This window comes from Rattus norvegicus, chromosome 14 (assembly GCF_036323735.1).
Source record: "Rattus norvegicus strain BN/NHsdMcwi chromosome 14, GRCr8, whole genome shotgun sequence".
Classification (NCBI taxonomy): domain Eukaryota; kingdom Metazoa; phylum Chordata; class Mammalia; order Rodentia; family Muridae; genus Rattus; species Rattus norvegicus.
In genome coordinates this window covers 81,324,460-81,350,288 of record NC_086032.1, presented here as the reverse complement: position 1 = coordinate 81,350,288, position 25,829 = coordinate 81,324,460, and the positions used below count along the sequence as shown (strand labels likewise).

Genomic DNA, 25,829 nt, shown 5'->3' with positions numbered 1-25,829 from the left:
CAGGCAGCCCCACCTGAGCTTGACTAAGCATGTAGCGACTCAGGTGTGCTGATGGGACATAAAGCAAACCTATTATTGTCCCTATAGTCTCCCATGAGGACACCCTGCCTCCAGTAGGCCAGGTGGCTAACCCTCATTGGCATGGGAGGGGACACTGCACAGCCTGAGAGTGATGTCCTCAGGATGACAGGCCAAGGAATGGGTGATCTCACACGGGATCCTCGTGGACCACAGCAAGGGAGCCAGGACAATCATGATAAAGCTGAGTCCAGAAGCCAGAGAGGGGTGGTTCTCGGTGCTAGGCCATAAGCCTGGGTACCTGGTAGCCCGGAAACTCATCAGCCCTAGGTAATAGACTATGCTAACCAACTGGTGCAGTTATGAAGCCACACTGCTCAATCCTGAGTAACACACACTGTGAGGACCAGGCTGTTCTAGAACCAAACATTAGAAGCTTGGTGTGCTGGGCTGCTGCCTGTCTCAGAGGGCTCTTCAGATGCAGCCCAGATTTTAAAAACAAAACAAAACAACAACAACCCTCTGGGACATCAACAGAAAGGAAACCTTGAAGGTCACGTCACAGCTGTGCAAGTCCATGTGTCAGACAAGAACCACTGAACACAGACTCATGTGAATCTGCTGTCTGCTGATGGGGCTGGGGGCTGCTGGCATAACATTGGTTCAGTCACAGGAGAAAGGGAAAGAGACCCTGAAAGCCAATCTCCACATAACTTGATGCATGCCCCAGATCATCTGAGAGAGAAGCAGGACTAACGCCAGTCACCTTTCATAAATTTTCTTGAAAGAGTAAAAACGAAAATGTCTCCAGAGATGATCCTTCCCTGTGATGTCACAAAGCCCTTTCTCGGGGTTGGGGATTTAGCTCAGTGGTAGAGCGCTTGCCTAGAAAGCGCAAGGCCCTGGGTTCAGTCCCCAGCTCCGAAAAAAAAAAAAAAAAAAAAAGAACCAAAAAAAAACAAAAAAACAAAAACAAAGCCCTTTCTCATAATGGTGTTGTTCCCTCAGTTCCCTCCTAGGGATTAAATCCCTGGAGAGGTGCTAGCCATGCTGCTAGAAGCATCACTCCTGGGGACTGATAATGGCCACTTCATGCCCCAGAAGCCTAAAGTCACCAGGCTACAGAAGAGCAGCCTCAAGACTCAGCCCAACCCAGCCAGCACTTCACCATCAGAAAGCGGTGGGTGTTGTGGTTCCAGCCAGCAGCTTGCAAGGACAAGTATGCAGAACTCCCCGAGCTCTCAGGCTGTGCTCCCTCCCCAGGAAGCCTGCAGACCATCAGCCTCAAGGTTGTCTAGCAAATCACACTCGGTTTTCACAGCAAGCTTCTGACAAAAGGAGAATGTACGTAGAACCATGTTTAATAGAATGCCCTCTAAAAACCCATTTCAAAATAGAGATGCTCTCCCAAACTGTAGAAGCCATAAAAATGCAAAATACTTCTTTAGGAAAAACTGAATCAAAATTACACCTCAATTTTCAAAATAACACACAAGTTCTTTCCACTGGTCAGGCACCAAGGTGACAGACAGCAGCCACTGCTCAGCCAAAATCAGTTGTTCTCAATCTGCTCCAAGTCCAGGTCGCCGTGGTCCAGCGGGAAAATGCCCTCCTCTCCTGCACTGTCCCAGTCACTGGGTTCCCCACTGCTCCCACCCTCACCGGTGCTAGTCTCTGGCTCCCCTGAAGCCCAGACACTGGGGCTGGCAGGGCCAGGCCTGGGAATCCTTGGGCTAGAGCTGGGAGTGATGATGCCCACGAGGCCCTGCGAGTTACACGGAGAGGACACAACCGTCTTCGCCTGGGTGTCATCCTCATCATCTTCATAGTCCAGGGAACAAAGGCTCTTTGAGTTTTTTAAAGTCTGCAATAGAAAAAAATGGGCTGAAGGCATTTCTGGGAGGTGATATGCAAGATATGTGCCTGCCTACAACGATGTCTAGCCCATCCCAGTCACCAAGCACCACTCACAGCCCAAGAGCTGTTTCCTGGACTCTGCTCATCTCACTCCTGGCCTCGTCAGAAACCAGGGCCACAGAGCTCCCACAGTGCCTGCAAGACCAGAGACACCAGGTATGTAAGTGCCTAACACCTACCTGGGAAGCCCCAGACACCAGAGACCTCAGAGAGGCTGCATCTCAGAGCCTGCCTTTCTCTTGGTAGACAGACTATCCAGGAATCCTCTCCTCATGTACCCCATCTCCAACACCACCCAGTGGTTCAAAACAGGTTTCAGGTCAGGTTAGCCAGCTGTAACTTATCAGACCCACATACACACAGATTCATTCCTCAATCCCTAACCTAACTGCCTCGACCCTGCCTCCCACCGTCCACTCTCATCTCAAATACAATATGTGGAGAGCCTTCTCATCCTAAAACCTCTAAGTGAAAAACACACAAGGGGCCTCTAATGACCCTTGTCCAGGTATGCACTCTGAGCCTTGCCAGCATCTTGGACTGCCTCTAGCATATACTACCCAAGGCGCACCCAAGGCACAGAGCCAGAAGAGCCAGCTGAGAGGCTGTGCTGTCCGCATGCCCTCTGTGAACTCAACTACCAGTCTCTGCTCCAAACCAGAGCTCGCTTATTGAAAAAGACTTGCCTACTCAGAGGGCTGCATTCTGCCTGTGGCTGGGTGCCTGGAATGTTGCCTACACACCGCTCAGGGGAGGCAAAATGCAGTCGGTGTTTTCCCAAGTGGGAAACAGGGGAGTCTGGAACAACTGCTGTGGCTCCCAGTCTCCTGAGTACCCAGGTGAGTTGGAAAGGGGTGGAGGTCCTGGTCCACACTTCCCCTTGGAGCATCCATGAGCCAGGCAGGAAGTGGAAGGTGGGGAGTGGAACCTAGTTTGATTCCGAGTGAGTGGTGAGAGTATGTAAGGGCTGTAAGACAGCTGGCTTCTCTGGGAGACTCAGGTGCTGTTCCTTAGGAGGCCGACCCATTGCTCTGATCCTTGATGATGAGACTGTCCTGGCTTGTCCAAACTGCTTTACTCAATGGCAAATGTGAATGCACACACCTAACTCGGGGTGAGTCAGGGATTAAATACCTGACTGTCATGGCCCTCTCAGGGAGGTGCATGGTTACATGATCCAGGGCAGGTAGAATTACCAGGGAGTTGGCCCCACTCCTACCATTCTCAATCCTGAGGTCCACGGAGTTTGGGCTCACTTAACCTTACCAGTTCTTCTGTCTGGTGGCGTGGTCCACTTGCCCCATGACCTCAGACTACTGCGCATGTCTCTTGGAACTCACCCATGTCCTGGGATGCACATGTTAGAGCTACACATACCTGCCTTTGACATGGCTGGGCCTTGCTTCGCTGCCACGTCCCTGGTATGACCTTGTGTCCCCTTCTGCAGTGCTCAGTCCCTTTCACACAGCCCTGTCTAAGTCCTCACAATATCCACCAGGCTGCTTTAAACAGCCCTCTTCCATGTGCCACTACATGGGGACTCTAGGAGGTACACTGGTACCGGGAAAGTAGCACAGACGCCAGGACACGGACTATCAGGCCACCCTGGCCTTGAGAACATTAGCTAATCAGTGATACAAAACAACAACAACAACAACAACAACAACAGCAACCACAACAGCAACCACAACAGCAACCACAACAGCAACCACAACAGCAACCACAACAGCAACCACAACAACAACCACAACAACAACCACAACAGCAACCACAACAGCAACACCAACAGCAACCACAACAGCAACCACAACAACAACAACAACAACAGCAACCACAACAACAACACCAACAGCAACCACAACAGCAACCACAACAGCAACCACAACAGCAACCACAACAACAACACCAACAGCAACCACAACAACAACACCAACAGCAACCACAACAGCAACCACAACAGCAACCACAACAGCAACCACAACAGCAACCACAACAGCAACCACAACAGCAACCACAACAGCAACCACAACAACAACCACAACAACAACCACAACAGCAACCACAACAGCAACCACAACAGCAACCACAACAGCAACCACAACAACAACAACAACAACAACAACAGCAACCACAACAGCAACCACAACAGCAACCACAACAACAACAACAACAACAACAGCAACCACAACAGCAACCACCACCACCCCCCAATCCCAAATTCGTCTGGAGTAAGGACAGACAAAGTAGTCCAGGGTGGCTTTAAACTTGCTATGTAGCTCAGTGTGGCCTTGAACTTCTGATCTTCCTCCTCCTACTTTCTGACTGCTGGAGTTTCAGACACGTGCTACCACTCTTAGCAAAAATCTACTTTTTGACTAGAAGATCCCTGGAAACAGGCCCATCACAAATGAGTATAAGCACGTAAGCCAAGGGAGAACACAGTTTTCCTCAGAGCTGTGTTTGTACAGGAATTAGCTGTCTCAACAAGACAAACTGCACTGTTTCGGTTTTATTGTTCAACTATGAACAGTGACTCTGCAAGGCACATGGCACTCGGCTATGCATGCGGCTGTCGTCTAGTGCTCAGGAGAGCAGTGTGGAGCTCAACTTCTAGGCTACCTGGGAGGGTGCACATAGAAACCCGGTCTCAAAGACACAAAGCAAACCCAGCAAGCAATGTGAGCAGCAATATTCCAAAGGCAAATCCTTAAAGACACAAGCCAATGTGAGCAGCAATATTCCAAAGGCAAATCCTTAAAGACACAAGCCAATGTGAGCAGCAATATTCCAAAGGCAAATCCTTAAAGACACAAGCAGCTAGGTTCTGGCCCCAAAATAATAAGGAATAATTTATTTTTTGCTCAAACCAAGATGAATTTGACTGTCATGTACCAGCTGGAAGACTCTGCCTGCAGCTTATTTCTTGTGGCCCTGCTGGACAGTGGGACATCCAAATGCAGGACAGCAGACCCTAGGCATGCACCAGTAGTCCCAACCATAGAAGGTCTACCTGGGTCTGCAGTCAGAAGCCTGCCTTCACCTCAGGACTTCCACATGGTCTGACATGTGGAGAAAACACCGCTGGACTCCAGTGCCCTCTGGGTCAGCTCAGCAGCAAGCAGCAACCTCTGTCCGTCTCCTCTATGCACAGAGAAATAACTGCTACCCAGCAAAGAGCCCGACACAAAACTACCATCCCTGAGAGAACCGTCAATCAGCCCACACCTATCATGACTTGACCTGCCACCGTGTCTCAAGGGAGGCACTAGCACCTATTGCCACAAAAACAAAGGAAGGAAGGAAGGCAGACAGGTCGGCCAGCCAGGGTGCTGTCCATGCCAGGAATCTTCCAAGCTGAGTGAAACAGACATATTCTGTTGTATCCAGTTACCACTGCAAACCTCACCACAATGAAGCCAGGGGGATTCTAAAACACCAGCATCCTACAGCTATCCTGACACTGCTGCCACAAGCATCCAAGCGCTTTCCTCTCTGTGTTGAGAAAGCCGCCTGGCAAATACAGACACTAAGCCTGTGTTCACGAGCTCTGCTCCTGCCAGCAAGGCTGCTTCAAACCCGAGTAGAGCTGGAGCCTGAGACAGGTGCAGTAAGCCATGCCTAGAGCCGAGCCATGTGTGTGTCTGTGCCCGGCCAAGACCCCAGGTTGGCCAAGAAATATCAGTAGACATCTGAGCACATCCAAGAGGGCCTTCCTCAGTGTCAGGGAGGGAAAGATCGCCTGGTCCCAAGTTACAGAGGCCTGAGGGATACATGGAGCATCCATGCCGTGGCAGATGACAAAGACACCCTACAGTGTCCACCCCCACCTCTGTCCAAGAAGAGAGGTCTGCTCTCAGAAAAGAATTTCAAAAATGGATAAGGTTTTAAGAACACCTTAAAAGTGAAATGAAAACATCTGTACCCCAAACACAAGGCCAGGCTCCAAAGACTCCATTCTCCAGGCAGAGACTAACAGTCTTCCCAGAACACAGGAATCCCAACACCAGTCTACACCACAGATCTCAAAGATGGGGTAGACTCTTGTCTCCATCTGACAGGAGCAAACGGCGGGCACTGCCAAACACTGGGGACACTAGAGGCATCTGAAGGCATCTGAAGGCATGTCAGAGTAAGCATGGGGGGAAGCCAGCTGTAAGGAGAGGAGCCCCACCCCCACCCCAGATGTCCGTCCTCTCCCAACAAGGTGCAGTGTCCACAGGGGTAAGACATCATGGCCCTCCAAAGTAATCACTGAACAGCAGAGTGACACCAGCCGACAGCCATGAGCAGGAAGGACTCGGGAGGCCCCAGCACCTCAGCACCACTGAATAAAACCCTGGCAACAGAGACAGGGCGGAACAGAGCCAACAAACCAGAAACTCAAAAGGGCCGCCCCAGAAGTAGATGCTCAGCCACCAGGCAAGTGTTACTCCAAGAGAAAAACAAGGTTGGTCACGGTCTCAGGAAGACGGGAGAGTGGCCTGAAGGGGATATAAGGGTAGTACTCCACTCTAGGTACACAGGAAAACTGCCCACCCTGGAGACCGTGCTCCATAAGACTGGGGAAAGGCAGGCCTGGCACCCTAGCCACAGCCACAGCCATAGTACACAAGTCAGCACCGGCTATTGCAGGAAGACGATGGGACAGGACTTTCCTGGGTGGGACAGCTGTTTCAGAACAAGGTAACAGCATCAGGTAGCCATACACGGGTCAGATGTAGCCAGGAGAGACCAGCAGCGATGAGCAAAGAAAGGCAGGGGAGGAGGCGGGTACTCGGGCCTCATATGCAGGGTTGGGCCTAGAGCGAGCTGCTGCTTCCTGAACCTAACACACTGGTGCCATGGTGTCCCTCAGAAACCTCACTCTACAGAACATGAAATGCCTTACAACTCATCTCCCCACCTCCACCTTGGCTTTTGACACAGGGTCTCTCCCTACGTAACCAACCCTAGCTGCCTGGAACTCACTATGCAGACCAAGCTGGCCTGGAATTCAGATTCACCTGCCTCTGCCTCCTAAGTGCTGGGATTGAACTGCACCACCACACAGTCTAAATAATCTTAAACCGTGAAACAAACAACAACAAAAACCTAGCCCACGATTCTGAAGTCAACACTAGAGGGCAAGAATGGGGGATGTGGGGACCATTAGCTGACAGGGACAGAGAGGGAGCAGAGAGGCTAGGGCAAGGAGAAATGTGGAGCCATTTATGATGAGGCAGGTTCACACAGACAGGTGAGGGAAGTGTGGGGGGTGGGCATGGTCACCCATGGGTGGCAGATCTGAAGACAGCCTGCCTGCTGGCTCCTCTGCCTGTGAGTCTGCATGCAATCAGACTTGTGAGGGAGAGGAAGCCCTGCTCTCGATGTTCACAGAGGGCCTCTAGCTCTAACAGTGCTATAGTCAGAGGGTAGGGATGACTGAGCATGCCCCTCTGGTACCCCACAGCTGTCAAAGATGCCTAGACTAGGTGACCCAAGCTATGCGCAGGGTTTGGCCCTGTGAGGTCCCAGCCACTCTGTTTATTAAAAAGGCAACTAAAGAAAGCACTGTAAAGTGTCACTCATCACTGGGGAGGGAGGCACAAACATTCATTACTTCGCTTTTTAGTAGTCTCAGATGTTATTTTATTTGAAAGATCACGAAGCTTCAACAATACAAAACCACAGGCCTGCGCCTCTGCGCTGCTGGCTGCACTGCCCAGAGTCTGCACTGAGAATGGCGATGTCAGAAACAGCATGTGCCTGTCAAGCAGAGAGCAGAGTTTCAGCCCTAATGAGCAGCGCACTGACTCCGCCCAAGACATCTTAATCGATCAAAATCTAGACAAAAGTTTAAAGTCATTTTGAGGGAGGTACTTAAGAATGCTTGGGGGCTGGGAAGATGTCTTCTTCGGTAAAACACTTGCCACATGGGTATGAGGGCCTGAGTTTGGCATCCAGTACCTAATGTAAAAGAAACATGTCTATGATGATACATGCTTGTAATCCCAGCACTGGGGGCACAGAGGATACCTGGGCCTCTGGTCACTTGGCCTGGCCAAACCAGTGAGCCCAGGTCCTGGAGAGAAAATGAAAAACCTTGTTTCAATTAAAAAGAAAAAAGTGGTCACTAAATTAGCATAATCCCCAACTGTATCATAAATATTTGCACTTATGCCCACAGCTAAGTGTAGTCCTCGCCCCTCATCCAAGAAACTTCTCTACAAAAGATGGGGATCACAACCAATCAAAAATACAGAGTTGTGGAGCCCAGCCCAATGGACACACTTACAAAACAAGTCCCTCACGTAAGGCTCACTCAGGGAACACTGTGGAAGATGGAGCAGAAAGACTGTAAGAGACAAAGGATGGGCAAGTTTGCTAGACTGTGTTTTCCACTATGTCAGAAGGCATAAAGTCTCACCCACATGACTGCCTAGACGAGCTAACCAGGGACAGCATGCCAGAGTGGAGCAGGCAAAGACCACGAGGCCTCAAGCCTACACAAAGAACTACAGGAAGGGCTGGAGAGGTGGCTCAGCGGTTAAGAGCACTGACTGCTCTTCCAGAGGTCCTGAGTTCAATTCCCAGCAATCACATGGTGGCTCACAACCATCTGTAATGGGATCTGATGTCCTCTTCTGGTGTGTCTGAAGATAGCTACAGTGTACTCATATATAGTAAATAAATCTTTAAAAAAAAACCTACAGGAATATGTGTGCATATACATATATGCACATAACAAAAAGAGGTCAAGAATTTAAACTAGAGCAAGGAGGGGTATATGGGGAGAGTTTGAAGGAATAAGGAATGATGAAAGAAAATATAAATGAAAATGAAATGAAAGAAAAAATAAAAAATGGTCTGGAAGACAGGTATGGTGACAGGCAAGGGCCTTTGATCCCAGCACTTTGGAGGCAGAGGTGGTAGATCTCTGTGAGTTCGAGGCCAGCCTGGTCTACACAATAAGTTCCAGGACAGCCAGGGATACACGGAGAAACCCCATCTCAAACAAAAAACAAAAACAAAAAAAATGAAGTAGATGATATTACCAAGGTTGACCTCTGGACTGCACATGCACCATTCACATGAACACCCATATCCACACATAAATACAAACAGAAATAAGAATAAATGCATATGCACAAAAGCCATAAGGCTATTCTCACCCGCCTCCTTCCCTACTGGCCCTGTCCCTACAACACCATCTGCCGGCATAATTCCAGCTGCTTCAGCCAGTGCCTGTTCAGTTCGCAGGGCTTACCGCAGCCACTACAAGGCGGTCCTTTAAGCAGGTCAGTGTGCTACGTGTGGACTACATGAATGGCACTCACAGAAACTAGGTCCCAAAAGACATTGCAGTGTCTCCTCGCCAGCTCTTCAGATCACCCACTCTGGATAGATAAAGAACACTAATGTGTCCCATAAATGCCAATGATCAGGAGCCACGGGAGGGAGTCAGGAAGCAGATCCTGCAGCCAAGTATGACCAGAGCCTCCGGCTGAGCTTCCTGTCCCATGACCTGAAGGGATGGAGAGACAGCACAGCTCAGATGCTTCCAGATCAGCTGGGCTCCCCTGTCAGCCAGTAACAGCTAACCATACGTAATCCTGACCTTTGAGTTTAGGTTACGATGTGATGTGGGGGCTAAGTGGAGGCTGACAGGAATAGTGTCCATGTCAGGAACAGAGGACATTGAGTCCTGAGGCAGACAACCAGGGAGGGGAGGGAGAACACCCAAGTGACAGCCATTGCTCGGGAGGAGGACTGAGAATGGAGCAGAGATGAGGTGGGGCCCCTCAGGCACCACAGCTCCACACTGAGCCGTCTATAATGTCGAGCACCAGCACACCTGGCCAGAGCTACTTTCCTCTACCTCCTAAGGACCCAGAGTGTTCACAGCATCTCCAGAGCAGCAGCCCTTGGCCATCAGCCCTCTGTGTAACGAGCTATCCCCTCCGCAGAAGGCACCCAAGTCCAGGACTTCTCTGCTGACAGCATCCTATGCTGCTGTCCTGTTACCACCACAGAGGACACAGTGATGCCACAAGCCACACCCACAGCACTGGCTAGCAGGGAAAGCCTGGGTATCCAGAACTTGTTGCTAACTTCCCAACAGTCAACACCACACTAAAAGCACCACCACTTCCTTTCTATCAGCCCTCTACAGTCATACCAGAAAGAATGCGCTTTCAACCCTCACAGCTGCAAGCAAGAAGCTTCTGGAAAACCTGTCAGACAGAGTCAACAGTCACATCAGCGGGATGCACAACAGGCATCAGCAGAGCCAGGCTACCTCCCACAAGATTGGGACTGCCAGACAGGCTTCTACCGAACCTAGTGGCAGAGGCTGACCTATCTGCACTGTCCCCAGTCTGCACACTAAAGCAGCTCTGCTCAGGACAGCCCCGACCCCACCCACAACGCTGAGTCTGACGTGCATCCACAGTAATGCCGACAGGAGACAAGTCAGGCCAAAAGCCCCAGGGACAGGGATGGGCAACAGGGAGTCTGGAAACTGCCACTGACAGTCACTCAGAGAAGAAGGACAACACTGCCTTCCCCAATACCCACAGTCTTAGTTCCTGAATTGCCAGGGTGCCATGACTTAATCCCAACATCCAGGAGGCAGATGCAGGCAAATCTCTGACTTTAAGGCCAGGCTGGTCTGGTCTATATGAGTTCCAAACCAGTCAAGACTCCATAGTGAGGCCCTGGCTCTGAGAAAAAAGCATGAGGGGTCTATTACTTCTGTACCTCCCTAGTAACCCAGAGGGGAGCAGAGTTGCTGGGCCCTACTCCCGCTCTCACAGAGGAGCTGAGAAACCGTGCCCAGGCTGCAGATGCATCAGAGGGGACTCAGCCACAGTGAGGCCTTTCTCATTGTCCTCTCCCACTACTGTCAGCACCTCTCTGGGATTCACATGACAGGCAGTGGTACTGCCAGACACAGTGGTCTACTACGCCAGCTAAAACGTTCCCTCAAAACCAAACACCTCCAGGATGTGCCAGGAGTGTCAGGGTGTGAGAGCTTGCACACCCAGGTACCCGATGGCCGCTAGGCTCAGAAGAAACTAGTCAGTAAGATTATAGGACTGCTGGCAACAATCAACCTCACTCCAAGACCAACAGAAGGCAAACCATAGGCTTCCTAAGCACCCAAGAACAAAGATGTGGCCTCACCCGAGTCATTTTCAGAAAGTCCAAGGATGGGCGCGTCCACCTGGCATCCTCCTCCCGTCTCCGCTTGCGCCGAACCCTCCTCCCATCCAACACACAAGGCTGTGAGCGGCACCGGAGCAGGCCATGGTGCCGGCCTAGCTCAGGTGTGGAAGTGGGGGTGCTGCTGGCGGAAGGCAGGCAGGCACCTGCATCTACAAGGTGCTCTTGTGAGAGGGACAGTCGGCGCCTGGAGGAAAATGGGCAGGGTCCTGTAGAAAGCCAGGGTGGACCTGAGCTCGTACTGCCCTCACTGCCATCCACAAAGCCACTGCTGGCTGAAGCTGGCCGGGGCGTCATCGGTGAGGTAGGGCCGGTGGGCGACACAGGCTTCCTGGGTAGGCCGGGGGCTAGACTGCCCTGCAGTGCAGGGTTGCCGAGACCACTGCAGCACTGCAGCGTGGCACTCCCGCCACTGTTGCATCTCCTCTTAGAGATGGGAGTCCACACCTTGGAGCTACCAGGGCGCCATGGGGAACGGCATCGAGCCAGCTCCTCTGGCTCTGACAGGGACCGGCAGTGTCGCTTGGTTGGTGGAGCTGCGGGTGGCCCTGTGCTCTCACGGAGGTCCAGGAAGCGGCCCACAGCCATGGGCCCTGGGGATTCCAGCTGCCACTTGAGACCTTCGGTATGAGACACACCATGTGGGCCCACTGAGAAGGGGCCTGAGGCTGCCCGGCTTCGAAAGGGCCATCCTCCATGTGAGGCCTTCCAGGGACTTTTATCCACTAAGGAAACACAAAGGTGTGGAAAGACACAGGTGAACATAGGGAACCACCCTGCTGCCTCCCTTCCCAGGCCCACAGACATATCTGCTCACATGGGCCACTGGCATCTCAATGGCCAGACTTCACCTGGTCCTTCCTGTTGTTTTTTTCTTTTCTGAGACAGTTTCTCCATGTAGCCCTGGTTGTCATGGCGCTCACTCTGTAGACCAGGCTAACCTTCAAGTTATAGATCCACCTGCTTCTGCCTCTTGAGTTCTGGGATTAAAGGCCTGCACCACCAAACCTGGCTTCACATGGTCGTAAAGAGCTGTCTTTCCACCTACTTCCTGAAAACAATCTGATTCTGATCTCATCCCATTTCATTAATACACTGTGCCATCATAACGCTCTACCACTGTCCCTGGTCAGTCTCTAAAGACAGACAGACCTTTGCCAGTCAAGAGCCAAAGCTATTTCCTGGAAACAGCCTCGCTTTCTTTCTTTCTTTCTTTCTTTCTTTCTTTCTTTCTTTCTTTCTTTCTTTCTTCCTTCCTTCCTTCCTTTCTTTCTAATATTTATTTATTTATTATGTATGAATACACTGTACCTGTCTTCAGACACACCAGAAGAGGGCATCAGATCTCATCACAGATGGTTGTGAGCCACCATGTGGTTGCTGGGAATTGAACTCAGGACCTCTGGAAGAGCAGTCAGTGCTCTTAGTCACTGAGCCATCTCTCCAGCCCCAGCCTTATTTCTTTTCTTTTTTTTTTTTTTTTTTTTTTTTTTTTTGGTTCTTTTTTCCGGAGCTGGGGACCGAACCCAGGGCCTTGCACTTCCTAGGCAAGCGCTCTACCACTGAGCTAAATCCCCAACCCCCCCAGCCTCATTTCTTAACCAGCCAAGGAGACAGCCAGTCTCAAACCTTCTTGCAGATAGAGGATCCAGCTTAACCTGGGTAGAGGCTCGCCCCTGTGATCCTAGTACCTGTGAGGCAACTGCAGGATTAATGAGCCCTTGAGTTTTACTTTGTATCTGGGATGCGCAGCAAATTCCGGTCTCAAACAAAACAAAACAAGACGTGGCTTGGACATCTGCCTGCTGGACAGTGGACTGGGACAGAGACCTCTCTGACATCCTCAACCCTCTACTTCGGCCCTCCAGCAGGGTGCTGGCAATGTGCCTTGGTGGCTCGTCATCCTGTAAAACCATGTGCCCGAGACATCACAGGAGAGCAGCATAAGGGGTAGGGTTCTCTGCCTCTACCATCGAATCCGTTAAGGAAGATCAGGAATCCTTAAGACATCTGAGCCAGACCATAGCTCACAACAGCTCACAAGACCCAACACCCTAGGAGTCAATACAAATCTACTTTCCCCGGGGCATAGCCTATATGACAGCTCTCCACATACCTGTCCAGCCTAGTCTAGCTCCCCTCTGGTCAGCTTGACCACTCAGGACTTGGTACCCAGACCCTGCGTGAGCTTTTCAGAGCTGCCATGACCCAACCTCCTGTTCCTCCTGTTGGCTGTAAGGGCAGGCACCCACTCTAGCCCTTCCTCACAGAAGTGCAAAGTCAGGTATGTGGGTGACTTCAAATGCAGTCAGCCCAGCTGTAAAGCTCAAATATCCCATGACCTAACCAGAAGATGCTCTGACACTCTTAATGGGAGGGCATCCAATAGGTCACTCAGCTTCTCCCTGCTGCCTCCAACCACCAACAAGGTAAGAGACACTGGAGTACAAACCACAGAGACCAATAGGAAACAGCCAAGGTCACCTCTGGGGAAAGATACATCACAGGCCCTGGGGTGACCTGAGACAGCACGAAGGTAAGACAAGAGACTGAGGGGAGCAGGGAAGAAGGGAATGCAAACGAGCCCTCAGAACTCTGAGCAGGGACTGAGGTACTTAATGTGGCCTCCTATGCAGGCCAGGAGAGAGAAGGTGCAAGCCAGGTGAGGTGGGAACCAGATGGAGACCTCACCTTTCACTTCTATTTGTGAAAAAAGTTGGCAATACTTTAGAAATCTGGTAGTGAACAAGGTGAGCCTGACGTGGTTCTACCATGTAAGGTGTTCGTTCCAACTGTCAAGATCAACACAGGGTGAGCCCAACCCTAAGGTCTTTGTTTGGATTTATCCCCACACTCAGGGACCACTATCCTGTCTAACTGCTAGAGAGGAGAGCAATGTGTCAGGAAGTGAGTGGGGGCACTCATTCAGCCAGGGTGTATAGCAGAACGGCAGCCAGAACCACATACCCCCTGGCCACCCTTTCTCTAACAGGTGAAGGAAGCCACAAAGTAGACCCCTGTCTCACACAGAAGGTGCACAGTCCTCAGCTCCCCCCACATCACTACCTGCAACAAAAGCAGAGGCTCCTCCGAGCCTTGGCCCTGGCTCGTCCTGCTCAGAGAGCAGTTCTGACTCCTGGCTGTGAGCAGGGAGGGTGGTGGCTCAGCTCTTCCTGCCCCGCATGTAGGTCACACAACGGCCTCCCTGAACCTTCTCGGACTATCTCACTCAGTCCAGCTCCAAGACCCCCTGGCCAGAGGCCCAATGACACCGTGCTCCATCATCTGCCACTCCAGCCTTGTAAGACCCTCCCTGGGCTTCTGAGACACTTACCGCCAATCTCCAAAGGGAACAAATGGCCACTTTTGTCCAGTTTCTCAGCAGAATACTAAAAGTGACAAAAGAGAAGTCTCAGTACTCAGGTGAAAACTCAAGAGTTTACCACAGTAATGCTATTTCTCCCTAACACCGCCACTGGTGTTTAAAATTGAAAGTACTGATCTCTGGAAAATACTTTTCTTAAAAATAATTAACATTTAAAAAAAAGCATTTGTTTTGTGTGGGGTGGTACAGAGGGGTGGGTTGTGCATATGTTACAGTGAACATGTTAAAACGAGAAACAACTTATGGGAATCAGTTATTTCCTTCCACCATGTGACCAAACACAAGCTGTCGGGCTTGGCAACAAATGCCTTTACCCACTGAGCCATGTTACTGGCCCAGAACAAGTTTTTTTTAAACCTAACAAAATCTGGCTAAACAAACGGACATCATCCTGAGCCACTGCAGCCGTCCTCGTGTTGCTCTTGAGCTCTGGCCTTTGCTTTGGATGATCTGGGCTAACGGTCTTTCAAACCTCACCACAGTTACTTCTCAGAAAGACCTGAGGGCTGGGGAGATGGGTCAGCAGTTCCGAGCATCGGCTGATGGTTCAGAAGATCCCAGTTCAATTCCCAGCACCACGTGTCCAGGGGCTCCGGAGCCCTCTCCTGGCCTCCTTGAGCACCAGGTACACAGTGCTCATACATTCAGGCAAAATACTCATGCAAAATTAGAAGAAGAAAAAAGGCTGAGCCAAAACCAAAGAGCCCTTTACTGCTCGTCCATGTACAGGACCCAAGCCCTAGTCTGGTGGTCAGTCCTGGCAAGACCAGACAGCAGGGTGACCCGCCTCCAGGAAGGCAGATAAGCTACTGGCAGTCTCAGAACTTAGCAGGAAATGCCATAGCAACTGCACCGGAAATGCTGGGGAACTACTGTTGCTTCCCACAGAGAAAGCCAGGTGTCTGGTACACATTTATAATCCCAACATTCAAAGAGGCCAGAGAGGAATACTCCAAGTTCCACAGACTAACTTGAGCTACTCAGCAAGACCCTGTTCAACCAACCAACCAATCAATAAACGAGATAAGTAGAGTGGCACATGCCTGTAATCCATCACCTGGGACTCCACAGATGGAAACAGAAGGACCAGAGTTTGGCTACATAGCAAGTTCAAAGCCAGGTAACTCCATTACAGAAAATGAATGAATGAATGAATGAATGAATGAATGAACGAACGAACGAACAAACAAACAAACAAACAAAGAGCAAATTAAAAGTTGGGTTTGAGACTCAGAAAAGGGCAGCCCTTAACAGCATGCAGGCTGCCTACAGACAGGCAGGTCTTCCTCTGCAGTGGACAATGCTTCCCCTAATGGCTGAATCGGGGTGGTAAACACCACCAGCTTGGGCTCTGTGGGCACTGGACAACCTCAGGCTCGATGGGAAGAGAAAGCTGCTTTACAGACACTGCACATGCTCAGGAGCTCTTACGCCACCCGCCCGCCAGGCATACTCAGTGAGCTGCCCACACCTTTCAAAGACCTGCAAGTGCCCCAGCTGTGGGCCAGAATATTGCTTTTCCATCAGGCCGACAGCCACTCCTGCCTGCAATCCTCCTGCTGAGGTCCAACCACTTCCCGAGAGCAAGTAAGCACCTGCACTGTTTTAATAGCCCTGCTCCCCTAGGCCTACATCCCTAGTGTGCATAACAGTACATCCACTACGCTGGAGAGATGGCTCAGCGGTTAAGAGCACTGACTGCTCTTCCAGAGGTCCTGAGTTCAAATCCCAGCAACCACATGGTGGCTCACAGCCATCTGTAATGAGATCTGATGCCCTCTTCTGGTGTGTCTGAAGACAGCTACAGTGTACTTATATAAAATAAAATAAATAAATCTTAAAAAAAAAGAATGCATCCACCATGAGACCACAACAGGCTCCAGGCTTTTCTTCGCCAACAGAAATGGCTCCTAGAAAATTTGAGGAGCTGTGGCCCTGTATCTAACAAGATGTACTGAGTATATCACACATTCAAGGACTGGACAGCACTGGCACAGCACAGACAGACACTTCACAGCAGGTATCTACAAGGCTTTGGCTGGGTGAGAGATGAGATGAGCAGGTGACCAGCCCAAGGACACAGGCGCACATACTCAGGACAGTGGGTGTAGCACAAGAGAGCAGAGTGCTGAGTGCATCCATTTGCAAGGCTTTCTCTATGTCGTACCACATCCTAGGGCCTTGAGACATGGCGGCAACTGCTGAGCCTCCTTAGGAGATAAGAAAGTAGATGTGCTGAGATAGCAGAGTCTTATGACAGACATGGCTGGGAACACACAGGCACCAATCAGCTGTGCTACAACCATCTAGAGAGTAGCATGCTCCGTGCCTTGTCCCCGCTCAGCCATCTCGCAGGGTCCTCTCTCCTCTTCCACTGGCATCTAACTCAGCCTTTTATTCTTTCCTGGACCAACACTAACGGTGGTCTTGGCTGGCGTCTCTCTCTGCTTCCCCTGGCCTCATTATCCTCTTCCACAGCTAGAGGGGACTTCTACCCTCATCTGAATCATGGTCCTTCTGCTTCAAGCCTTTGGTACCTAAGAGTCAACTCCCAGGACCAAGGCATGTGTCTTGGGGTCTCTGCTGTGACAAAATGCCATGACTAAAAGCAACCTGGGGAAGAAAGGGTTTGACGGCTTACACATCCTGAGTCACGGTCCATGGAGAGAAACCAAGGCAGAAACCTGGAGGCAGGAACTAAAGCAGAAGCCACAGAGGAATGCTGCTTACTGGCCTGTTCTGCACAGCTTGTTCAGCCTGCTGTCTTACAGGACAGAACTACTTCTACTGAGCTGTGCCCTTCCCGTCGACTGTGGGTCAGAACGAATGCCTATAACTTCACTTTCTCCATTAAGATGACTTCCTCCAAGATATGTCCGGGCTATGTGAAGCTGACAAAAGCCAACCGGCATAGCCTTCTGTGACACCACGAAGTCCTCAGCCAGGAAAGCACTTCCCACACCTCACTGCCCACATGCTCCGGCTACACTGGCTCCTCTCCCCCTGCCTCTCTGGAGTTTAGAAACACTTTTCCAACTGCATCAGACGCCTCAGTGCACAACTGAGACGCACACGTAAACTCCAGGTCCAAGCTCACAATGTCCCCTCCTGTCTGAAGATACTCTGGGCCCCACTACCTGTCAACTGCTCCTTCCTTGTTGCCCCCAACTCCTTCCAACTTCAACGTACACTCCAACTCATCCCACAGAGCCTCGCTGTGGCTCTGGCACTCCATCGATACACGAGTCCACTGTATTCACCAATCCTCCATCTATGACCATAAACCACCTGTGCCACTCCATCCCTGAGGTAGCAGTGAGAATTGTTCCAGGTCCTTCTGTAACAGCTGGATTGTTCACTATCCTTCGAATACAAAAAGGCAAACTAGGAAAAACTGGGTGTCTCAGGTTCCGGGTGTGAAAGTTGGGAAGAGAGGAGCCCATGTGACCACATAAAATCCACACAGAAGCAGAGATTGGAAGAGCCAACCCTGCTGAATCAGGGGAGGACTAGAGGACACTGGCTTTAGAGAAGGACAGAGGCACAGGACCAGGCACACATCGTGAGGCCATAATGAGAGTCCACGATGTCAGACATCAGCCACTGTCCCCAGCAAAGCCCCAAGACTGGAGGAGGTCCTTGCATAAGGAATGCTCTAACTCAGCTGCCTTGGGATTCAAAAGCTGAACCATTCTGGGAGCCCAAGTACGAGAACTGTTGCCACTACCAGTTGTACCCATCCAGCACGTGGGGCTCGAGCTGGCGGCACAAACAACCAGACTAGCATCACGGCCATAGCAATGGAGGCACAGAATGTTTAATGACTTTTTTATTAAAATTTAATTCTTTGAAATTTTACTTTTAAAACTGATATTCAGTTTTGTTATTAGAAAACTGTCACTGGATGGTGGTGACACACACCTTTAATCCCAGCACTCAGGAGGCAGAGGCAGGAATTCAAGGCCAGTCTGGTCCATAGAGCAAGGTCTAGAACAGCCAAGACTACGCAAAGAAGCCTTGTCCCGGGAAAAACCAAGAAAACTGTTAGTTATGTTTAGGATAGCTTGAAAAAGTAAATCTACTTTTCTAAGAGCAAATTTTATGAAAAATGTATTGGGAAGAAAAAACACCCAAATATAGAATGACTTGTGCCTGCAGTCTGGGCATGAACACTGCCCAGCTTGGGCAACATCATCACACAAGACCTTAAGAAAAGTGTCCCAGCTGTCTGCATGGTTTCTCTGCTTGTTTCTGGAATCGCTAGCAGTACTCAGAGTGTATCTGTGTTAGCTTCAAGTCATGGCACAGAGACAAAACATTAAAGTGAATCTGGTGAGAAGTAACAAGTTACAAATATTAAACATTAAAAATAGGTAACCACCGGATGTGATAGCACATGCCTATATCCCAGCACTCAGGAGGCAAAGGCAGGTGGATCTCTGTGAGTTCAAATCCAGCCTGGTCTGCACGGTTAGTTCCATACCAGCCATGGTTACACTGTAAAACCCTGTCACATAACAATATACCTGATAAACTAATTATAAATTAACAAAATAAATAAATAATTGGTTCACAGTAAGAATAAAGAATAAAAAGACCCACCCCCTAAAGCTAAAGCAGGTGAACGTATCTGTGTTGAAATCTTGAGCCCAGTTCCTGGAAAGGGGTAGCAGGATCACAGGATGGCTTACTTACTGTGGCCGACCTGGTAAGCAGGCCACAGAAGTCTGTGTAGGTCAGCTTTGTATTAGACGTTGATTTGGTTTGGTGATGATCATTACAGACACTGGCTTCTGTGCAGTGCCCCTAGCTCAGCTCTGCCTCCACCCTCCTCGCTACAGAGTGCTCTTCACGCCTACGGCTCTGACCCCCAAGCTGACTCACCGGGACAGCCTCACAGGCCCTTCGGGTAAGGTCATCCAAACTCTGGTTCTGCAGCTTCTCCGTGATGAGAGTGACCATGGTCGGGGCTCTTCCTTAGTCCACATCTATGGGCACTGGATTTCCAGAAGCCTGGACATCAGCAGGCTCAAGCCATCAGGTCTGAGCCAAAGCTCAGGGTTATAGCTCTGACTTAAAGATGCTGACCCATTTGCAGACTCTTCAGGGCTTTGTCACTGTAAAGAGAAATTGCCACATGACTATTCACTTCAGTCCATATTTCTATATATACAACATCCTGTGTAAAATAAAATGTTCCTAATATCCCTCCTTGACAACTGCCTTCCTAATTCCAAGATAACTATGTTCCTTCCTGAAACCTCTAGTAATATCTTCTAGAGTAGTGGTTCTCATTCTGTGGGTCACAACCCCTTTGGGGTCGAACAACCTTTTCATGGGGGTCACCTAAAACCATCAGAAAACACAGAAATTTACATTATTAATCACAACAGTAGCAAAATTAGTTACGAAGTAGCAATGAAAATAATGTTATGGTTGGGGGTCACCACAAGATAAGGAACTGTAATGGGTCACGGCATCAGCAAGGTGAGAAGCACGGCTCTAGAGAAGACCAGTAAGGTGCTTATTAGAACCAGCCTCTGAGGCCTCTCCTGAAGAAGCAAGTGGCAGGCTCTGTCCCTAACGGGTAATGAACATGAGAAGGGAAACAACAGCTATATCCAGTGAGAGCACCAGCGGTAAGTTACTGGGCCCCATACCACAGAGGCCAGCTAGCTCTTGCAGTTGACCAAACTGCCCCCTAACTCCAGCCCTTGAAACTGGGATTCTCTTTACAAAAGATGAAGGGTGGGATGCCAGAGGCAAGCACAGAACTCTACTACACCAGGTTCAGGCTGAGGCAAGAGATCAGGACTGCCGTGGTAATGATGAAAAGGGAGGCCAGCAGCTCTTAGCTTTTCAGTCCTGGAAGTAAGCATCTAAGACCGTGCAAGGAGTGCCCTCTGCAGGTGTCATCCTACTGTGCACGTGGGAGCTCCTACTCAGTGTCTCACTGCAGGTGTGTGAGCAGCCAAGGGCTACCAGATCAGAAAGAAAAAGTACCCAAAACACAGGGTGGGAAACATGGCAAATTGGGATAACAACACATAGAGCCGGAAGTGGAGCTCAGTGTTGAGCGCTTGCTTAGAATGCAAAAAGAAGACCTGGCCGGCCCAGTAAGGCTCTCCAAAGGAGAGCAACCCTGGGAGTGTTTGCCCCAAGATCATTGGGTATGACCCACAACACCCACACCTGTTAGAAGAAACATCACAAGCCTGGTAGGGGTCATGCTGGCAAACAAAATGCACCCAAGCCTAGGGCTCTGTAACAGAAGAAGAAAATCATAGGGATATTTTTACAGATATTAAAAAGATCTCAAATAAGGTCAAACACCAACTTTTCATTCTTGAAAATACATATACATTCTGTCAACAGAAACAACAAATACAGGCTGGAGAGATAGCTCATCCATTAATAGAACCAACTGCTCTTCCAGAGGTCCTGAGTTCAATTCCCAGCAACCACATGGTGGCTCACAACCATCTGTAATGGGATCCGATGCCCTCTTCTGGTGTGTCTGAAGACAGCAACAGTGTACTCATATACAAAAATAAATAAATCATTTAAAAAAAAAAAGAAACAACAAATACTTCCTGCGACTTTGAAACATGAGGCTCAAAAGCCAGCGTGTGACTGAACAGGGCAAGGCTGGCATGTAGCAAGCACGGGGATCAGGGCCACATGTCACCAACAGCATACTGAGCACACACTGGCTAGCTTAGAGCCTGTCATGAGTTTCCATTAGCGGACGCAGGAAGCAGGTACCCAGCACATATGTGAGCTAAGTTCAATAAAAGATGCCATCAACACATGGGGCCGTTCTCGGCCAGGAGGATAACACACCACTCACGTACTATTCCTGTTTAGTCCATCTGACCTGAAATCCCACCCACCACACCTGAAGGCAACAGCGTTAAGTAAACACAACCCCAGCACAGTGAACACCATATCCAACTTACACCAGAGAGGGGCAGCAGCCAGAGCAGGGCCAGCCTGTCTGCTTTTCTTTCTTTCAAATAAAAGGACCTAACAAGCCATGTCATAGGAGAAGTACTGGTCATCCATAAGCTTGGCAGAGCCAGCCGGGACACAGGGCCACGGGCAGCCTGGCCTCACTGCTCACCTAGACTGAAAGCCCCCAAATCCCAATCTCTGAGTCAGGCCCTAACAGGGCAAGGGCTTTGCAGGGTCTTCTGCCAGGAAGAGTAATGACAGCAAGTGGCCCCTCCTGGCCCACATGCCACCAAAGAGACTCTCAAACACCTCGTTGTGCCTTTTTAAGATTTAATTTTATTGTATGTATGAGGATGTTTTGCCTGCATGCATGCCTGTGCACTACATGCATGCCTGTGCACTACATGCATGCAGTGTCCACCGAGGCCAGAAACTGTCAGATCCCCTGGACCTGGAGTTACAGCTGTTAGATGTCATGCGAGCACAGGGAATTGAACCCAGTTCCTCTGGAATGGGAGCCACTGGTCTAAGACAGGGTTTCTCTATGTAGCCCTGGCTGTCCTGGAGCTCAAATCTGTGGACCACAGTGGCTCCAACTCACGGAGACCCAACCTGTCTCTTCCACCCAAGGGCTGGGATAAAGGTGTGTGCTGCATCCTCCACTGCACGGCTGCCTCCACTGCACGGCTGCCTCCACTGCACGGCTGCCACCACCGCCCAGCTGCAGCCACTGTTCTTAACCCCCCAGCCTTCTCTCCAGTCCTCACACACCTTGTTGTAACCTCATCACACAAAACACACACATCAACATAGAAAAGCCACAGAAGTATAATGCAAGTTTTAAAAAAAAAAAAAGTTTTTTTTAATCCAATCCACAGAATGAAGCAGAAGTCCCAAATCTACCTGAATGAATCAATATTCAGTCAACATAAGTCAAATTCTTCCCTATATAACACAGTGACAACTACCAACAGAGGTACAATAACAGAAAAAAAAATTAAAAACCTGCCATTTTACAGCTATCCCACATAACAAATCTCCATTGGGGATCATCTGTGAATTTCAAAGGTCAATAGAATGTGAAGTCTCCAACTATCTTCTCACAAGACACTTAATTACAAAGGAAAAAATAACAAAACTAGCCTGAACCACAGGAGCAAAGTGACTATAGCCAGTGCCAGGACATACAGACACAAGACTCTTAAGGGGACAGGAAGGAGTTCACAGCCCACAGGGGGGCGCTCCTTACAAAAACTCAGAACCTCAATTTAATCAGGAGGAAATGTCAGGGGAGCCCAGTGAGGCAAACATCAAAGTAACTGACCGATTCTTTAGAAGCAGTACCTCTGGCTAGAAAGATGTCTCAGGAGTTCAGAACATTGACTGCTCTTCCAGAGGCCCCGGATTCAACGCCTAGAACTCACAGGGCAGCTCATGACCTTCTCTAAACTCCAGTCCCAGAGGATCCAATGCTCTCTTTCAGCCTCTATAAGCAATGCACACATGTGTGCACAGAAATATTGCCAGCAAAACACTACTACACATAAAACAAAAATAAAATCCCCCCCAGGGAATTTTTAAAATAAATGCTGGGTCAGGAAAGAGCATAGCAAGGCCCCACCCAGGCCAAAGGGCACAAATGTACAACAATGGTCCTCAAAGAGACAACATCCACAGCCTGACTAACTGTTGCTAGATGACAGCATATTACTAGCATTATTTTCTATTTATCAGTGACCTGGTGTGAGGCAAGGTATGGATATTTGGAAGTTCTGCGTGCTGCATAATAGGGGAATGGATATGTACAGAATGTCACCTTGTCATAATCACAGATGTTTAAAACGTGGAACAAAGAGGTTGCTGGTAACTGCTGAGGAAGGCGTGTGTGCCGCACAGGTCACAAGGATATGGCAACTCAGAAGCAGCTCATGGAATTAGGGTGTGGCTGGGCGGCAGCACCTGTCCCTAGGTGCTCAAGGCTCTGAGCTCCATCCCCACCATTGCAAAACAAACTGCAGCATACATGTGGAGTGGACTAGCCAGGTGCTAAAAGATAAGGTCACTTCCCACAATGCCAAGTGAGTCTCCCCCTACAGGAACCTGAATGCACAAAATGAGATATAGCTCAAAAGGCCTATTTAGAGGGGCAATCAGAGAAGCCTCTCTGGTGTTAAGCAAGACTGGCAGGTAAGCAAGAGAAGAGGGGGGCAAAGGCTAAGACTTTACCAAGGCAGACATGGGGAAGACACAGCCGAATCAGAGAAACCCGGCTCAGATGATGGAACTGACCAGCCCTGCCCAGGACAGAGGCAGCAGGTGCTCTGATGAGAGCTGATGACAAAGGACTTGCAAACTCAGGCACTCGGGGAAATAACCCAGTCCCACACACACTGCTCCCTAATGTCACTCCTAGGTAGAGTGAACACGCCACGAAGGACAGGGTACAGTCCCCTCACTTCCTTTCCCTCTACAATACACTCGCCAAAACTGTTTTGCAAGTAAGCCTGTGGCTTAGATGACCCTCTACCCAGCTCCCAGCAGCTTGACCTGGCAACTGCTGACTCCTAAGGCTGTCCTTTGGCCCATGTAGCACCCTGGACCTGGCCTCGGCAGGTGACGGTAGGGCTCTTTCAGTCATCCTTCCAGGGTACGGGATACAGAGCAAAATCCTCATCCTAGCCCATCTTCTCTGTCCCAAACTATGGCCATGCCAGCTCCCCAAGACCGGCACACGCTGAGCAGGTGCTCCACAAAAGGCAGGAGTGCCCACCAACTCAACCCCACCAATGGCAGAGACCTCATTACCTCGAACTACCCCCCCCCAAGCATCGAGGTAGGTTCTCTATTGTTTGTCTGTGGGATGCAGTTTCTCACATGGACTGGACTGCACGCTGCATGACCACAAATCAGTGCTGCGGTAAGCCCCGCCCTTGTTGAACAGGCTCCCTAGGCTCTGTGAAAGTGCTCAGGATTCTGGCTCACAATCTCCACGTCCCCACATCTCTCTCTGTGTCCAACGTCCCACTTTGCTCAGGACATTCCAGTCATTTAGAATGAGCCCATCCCACACCAGCACGACTTAACTAGCCAGATGGAAAATGACCCCGTTTCTAAACTTAGTTCACAAGTCTGAGGTCTCGGGGTTAAGACTTCCACATACAAATTGGGGATAGTCAGGGCTGGGGATTTAGCTCAGTGGTAGAGCGCTTCCCTAGGAAGCGCAAGGCCCTGGGTTCGGTCCCCAGCTCCGAAAAAAAGAACCAAAAAAAAAACAAATTGGGGATAGTCTGTTAAACTGTTACAAGTCATAGTTTATCTTACCATGGGTAAAATATATGGTGCAGGTTCAAAGCCCATGCAACTGTGTGTGTCTGAACCTGAAAAGGACTTCCCCACAGATACACTGTGTCCCTCAGCTCTGGACCTGGGACTGATTCACATGAGCAGTGAGAAGCTGCAGACTTCTAGGATCCTCACTTTATCCCAGTGGCCCCACCCCCTACATCATTAGCCACCAGCTCCACTGTACTAGCCCATGCGACCCTTCCTGAAGACTCAGTGTACTTTATTTATTTATTTATTTATTTATTTATTTATTTATAAGGCAGGATCACTGTGCACCCCTGACTGGCCTGAAACTTACCCTATAGACTGAGTGTAGGCTGGCCTTGAGCTCACAAAGATCCACCTGCTTCTGCCTCCCAAGTGCTGGGATTTATAGGCATGTGCCACCATGTCTGGCTATGAACATTCTTAAAAAATGTTTAAACATTTACTTATTTACCTATTTATTTTGGAGCTGGAGAAATTATTTATCAGTTAAGAGCACTTGTTACTCTTGGAGAGGACCTGGGTTCAGTTCCTAGAACTCACACTAGCAGCTTACAGCCATCTGGAACTTCAGTTCTAGTGGATGCCTCCTCAGACATCATGAATACATGTAGTACATACATAAACACATACACACACACAGAGGCAAAGCACTCACATACATAAAATAAAGTTTTAATGTATTTATTTTGTATGTTTGCACAGCACTTGTAGAGATCAAAGACCAACTTGCAGGAGTTGGTTCTCTCTTTTCACACTGAGTTCTGGTGCTTGAACTTGGGTTATCAAGCTGGAAGGTGTCTTTACCCACTGAGCCATCTTGCCAGCTCCCTCTAAACATTTTCAGGAACCTATTCTCAACACCACACTGCCTATGAAAAATGGTCCAATTTAACTACATATTGAGGTCTGTCCCTAAGTCCTGTTTTCAAATACAATGTCTCTGCCTAGTTAATGCTGCCCCACAAGTCTCCGGCCGGATTATAAAGCTCTTAGGCTAACTTCTACTAGCTCACAGATG

At 49.7% G+C, this 25,829-nt stretch overlaps 1 protein-coding gene across 16 annotated transcripts in view; it reads right to left on the bottom strand.

The window, feature by feature from the left end:
* Window positions 1–1,358: 1,358 nt before the first annotated feature.
* Window positions 1,359–25,829, bottom strand: part of Fam53a (family with sequence similarity 53, member A) — a 40,804-nt gene continuing 16,333 nt past the window's right edge. For 12 of the 16 annotated variants that reach the window (XM_063273161.1, XM_063273156.1, XM_063273157.1 and 9 more), the window contains 4 exons: window positions 19,409–19,641; window positions 14,474–14,528; window positions 11,101–11,864; window positions 1,364–1,882 (listed from right to left, as the gene is read on the bottom strand). In XM_063273161.1, the coding sequence (XP_063129231.1) occupies window positions 1,571–1,882; window positions 11,101–11,864; window positions 14,474–14,528; window positions 19,409–19,486 (1,209 nt within the window). In that variant the 5' untranslated portion in view covers window positions 19,487–19,641 and the 3' untranslated portion in view covers window positions 1,364–1,570. Of the gene's footprint in view, window positions 7,681–9,251; window positions 9,440–11,100; window positions 11,865–14,473; window positions 14,529–19,408; window positions 19,642–25,829 lie in introns of those variants that run through there. The other 4 variants (XM_039091984.2, XM_063273163.1, NM_001107228.2 and 1 more) reach the window with 3 other exon arrangements.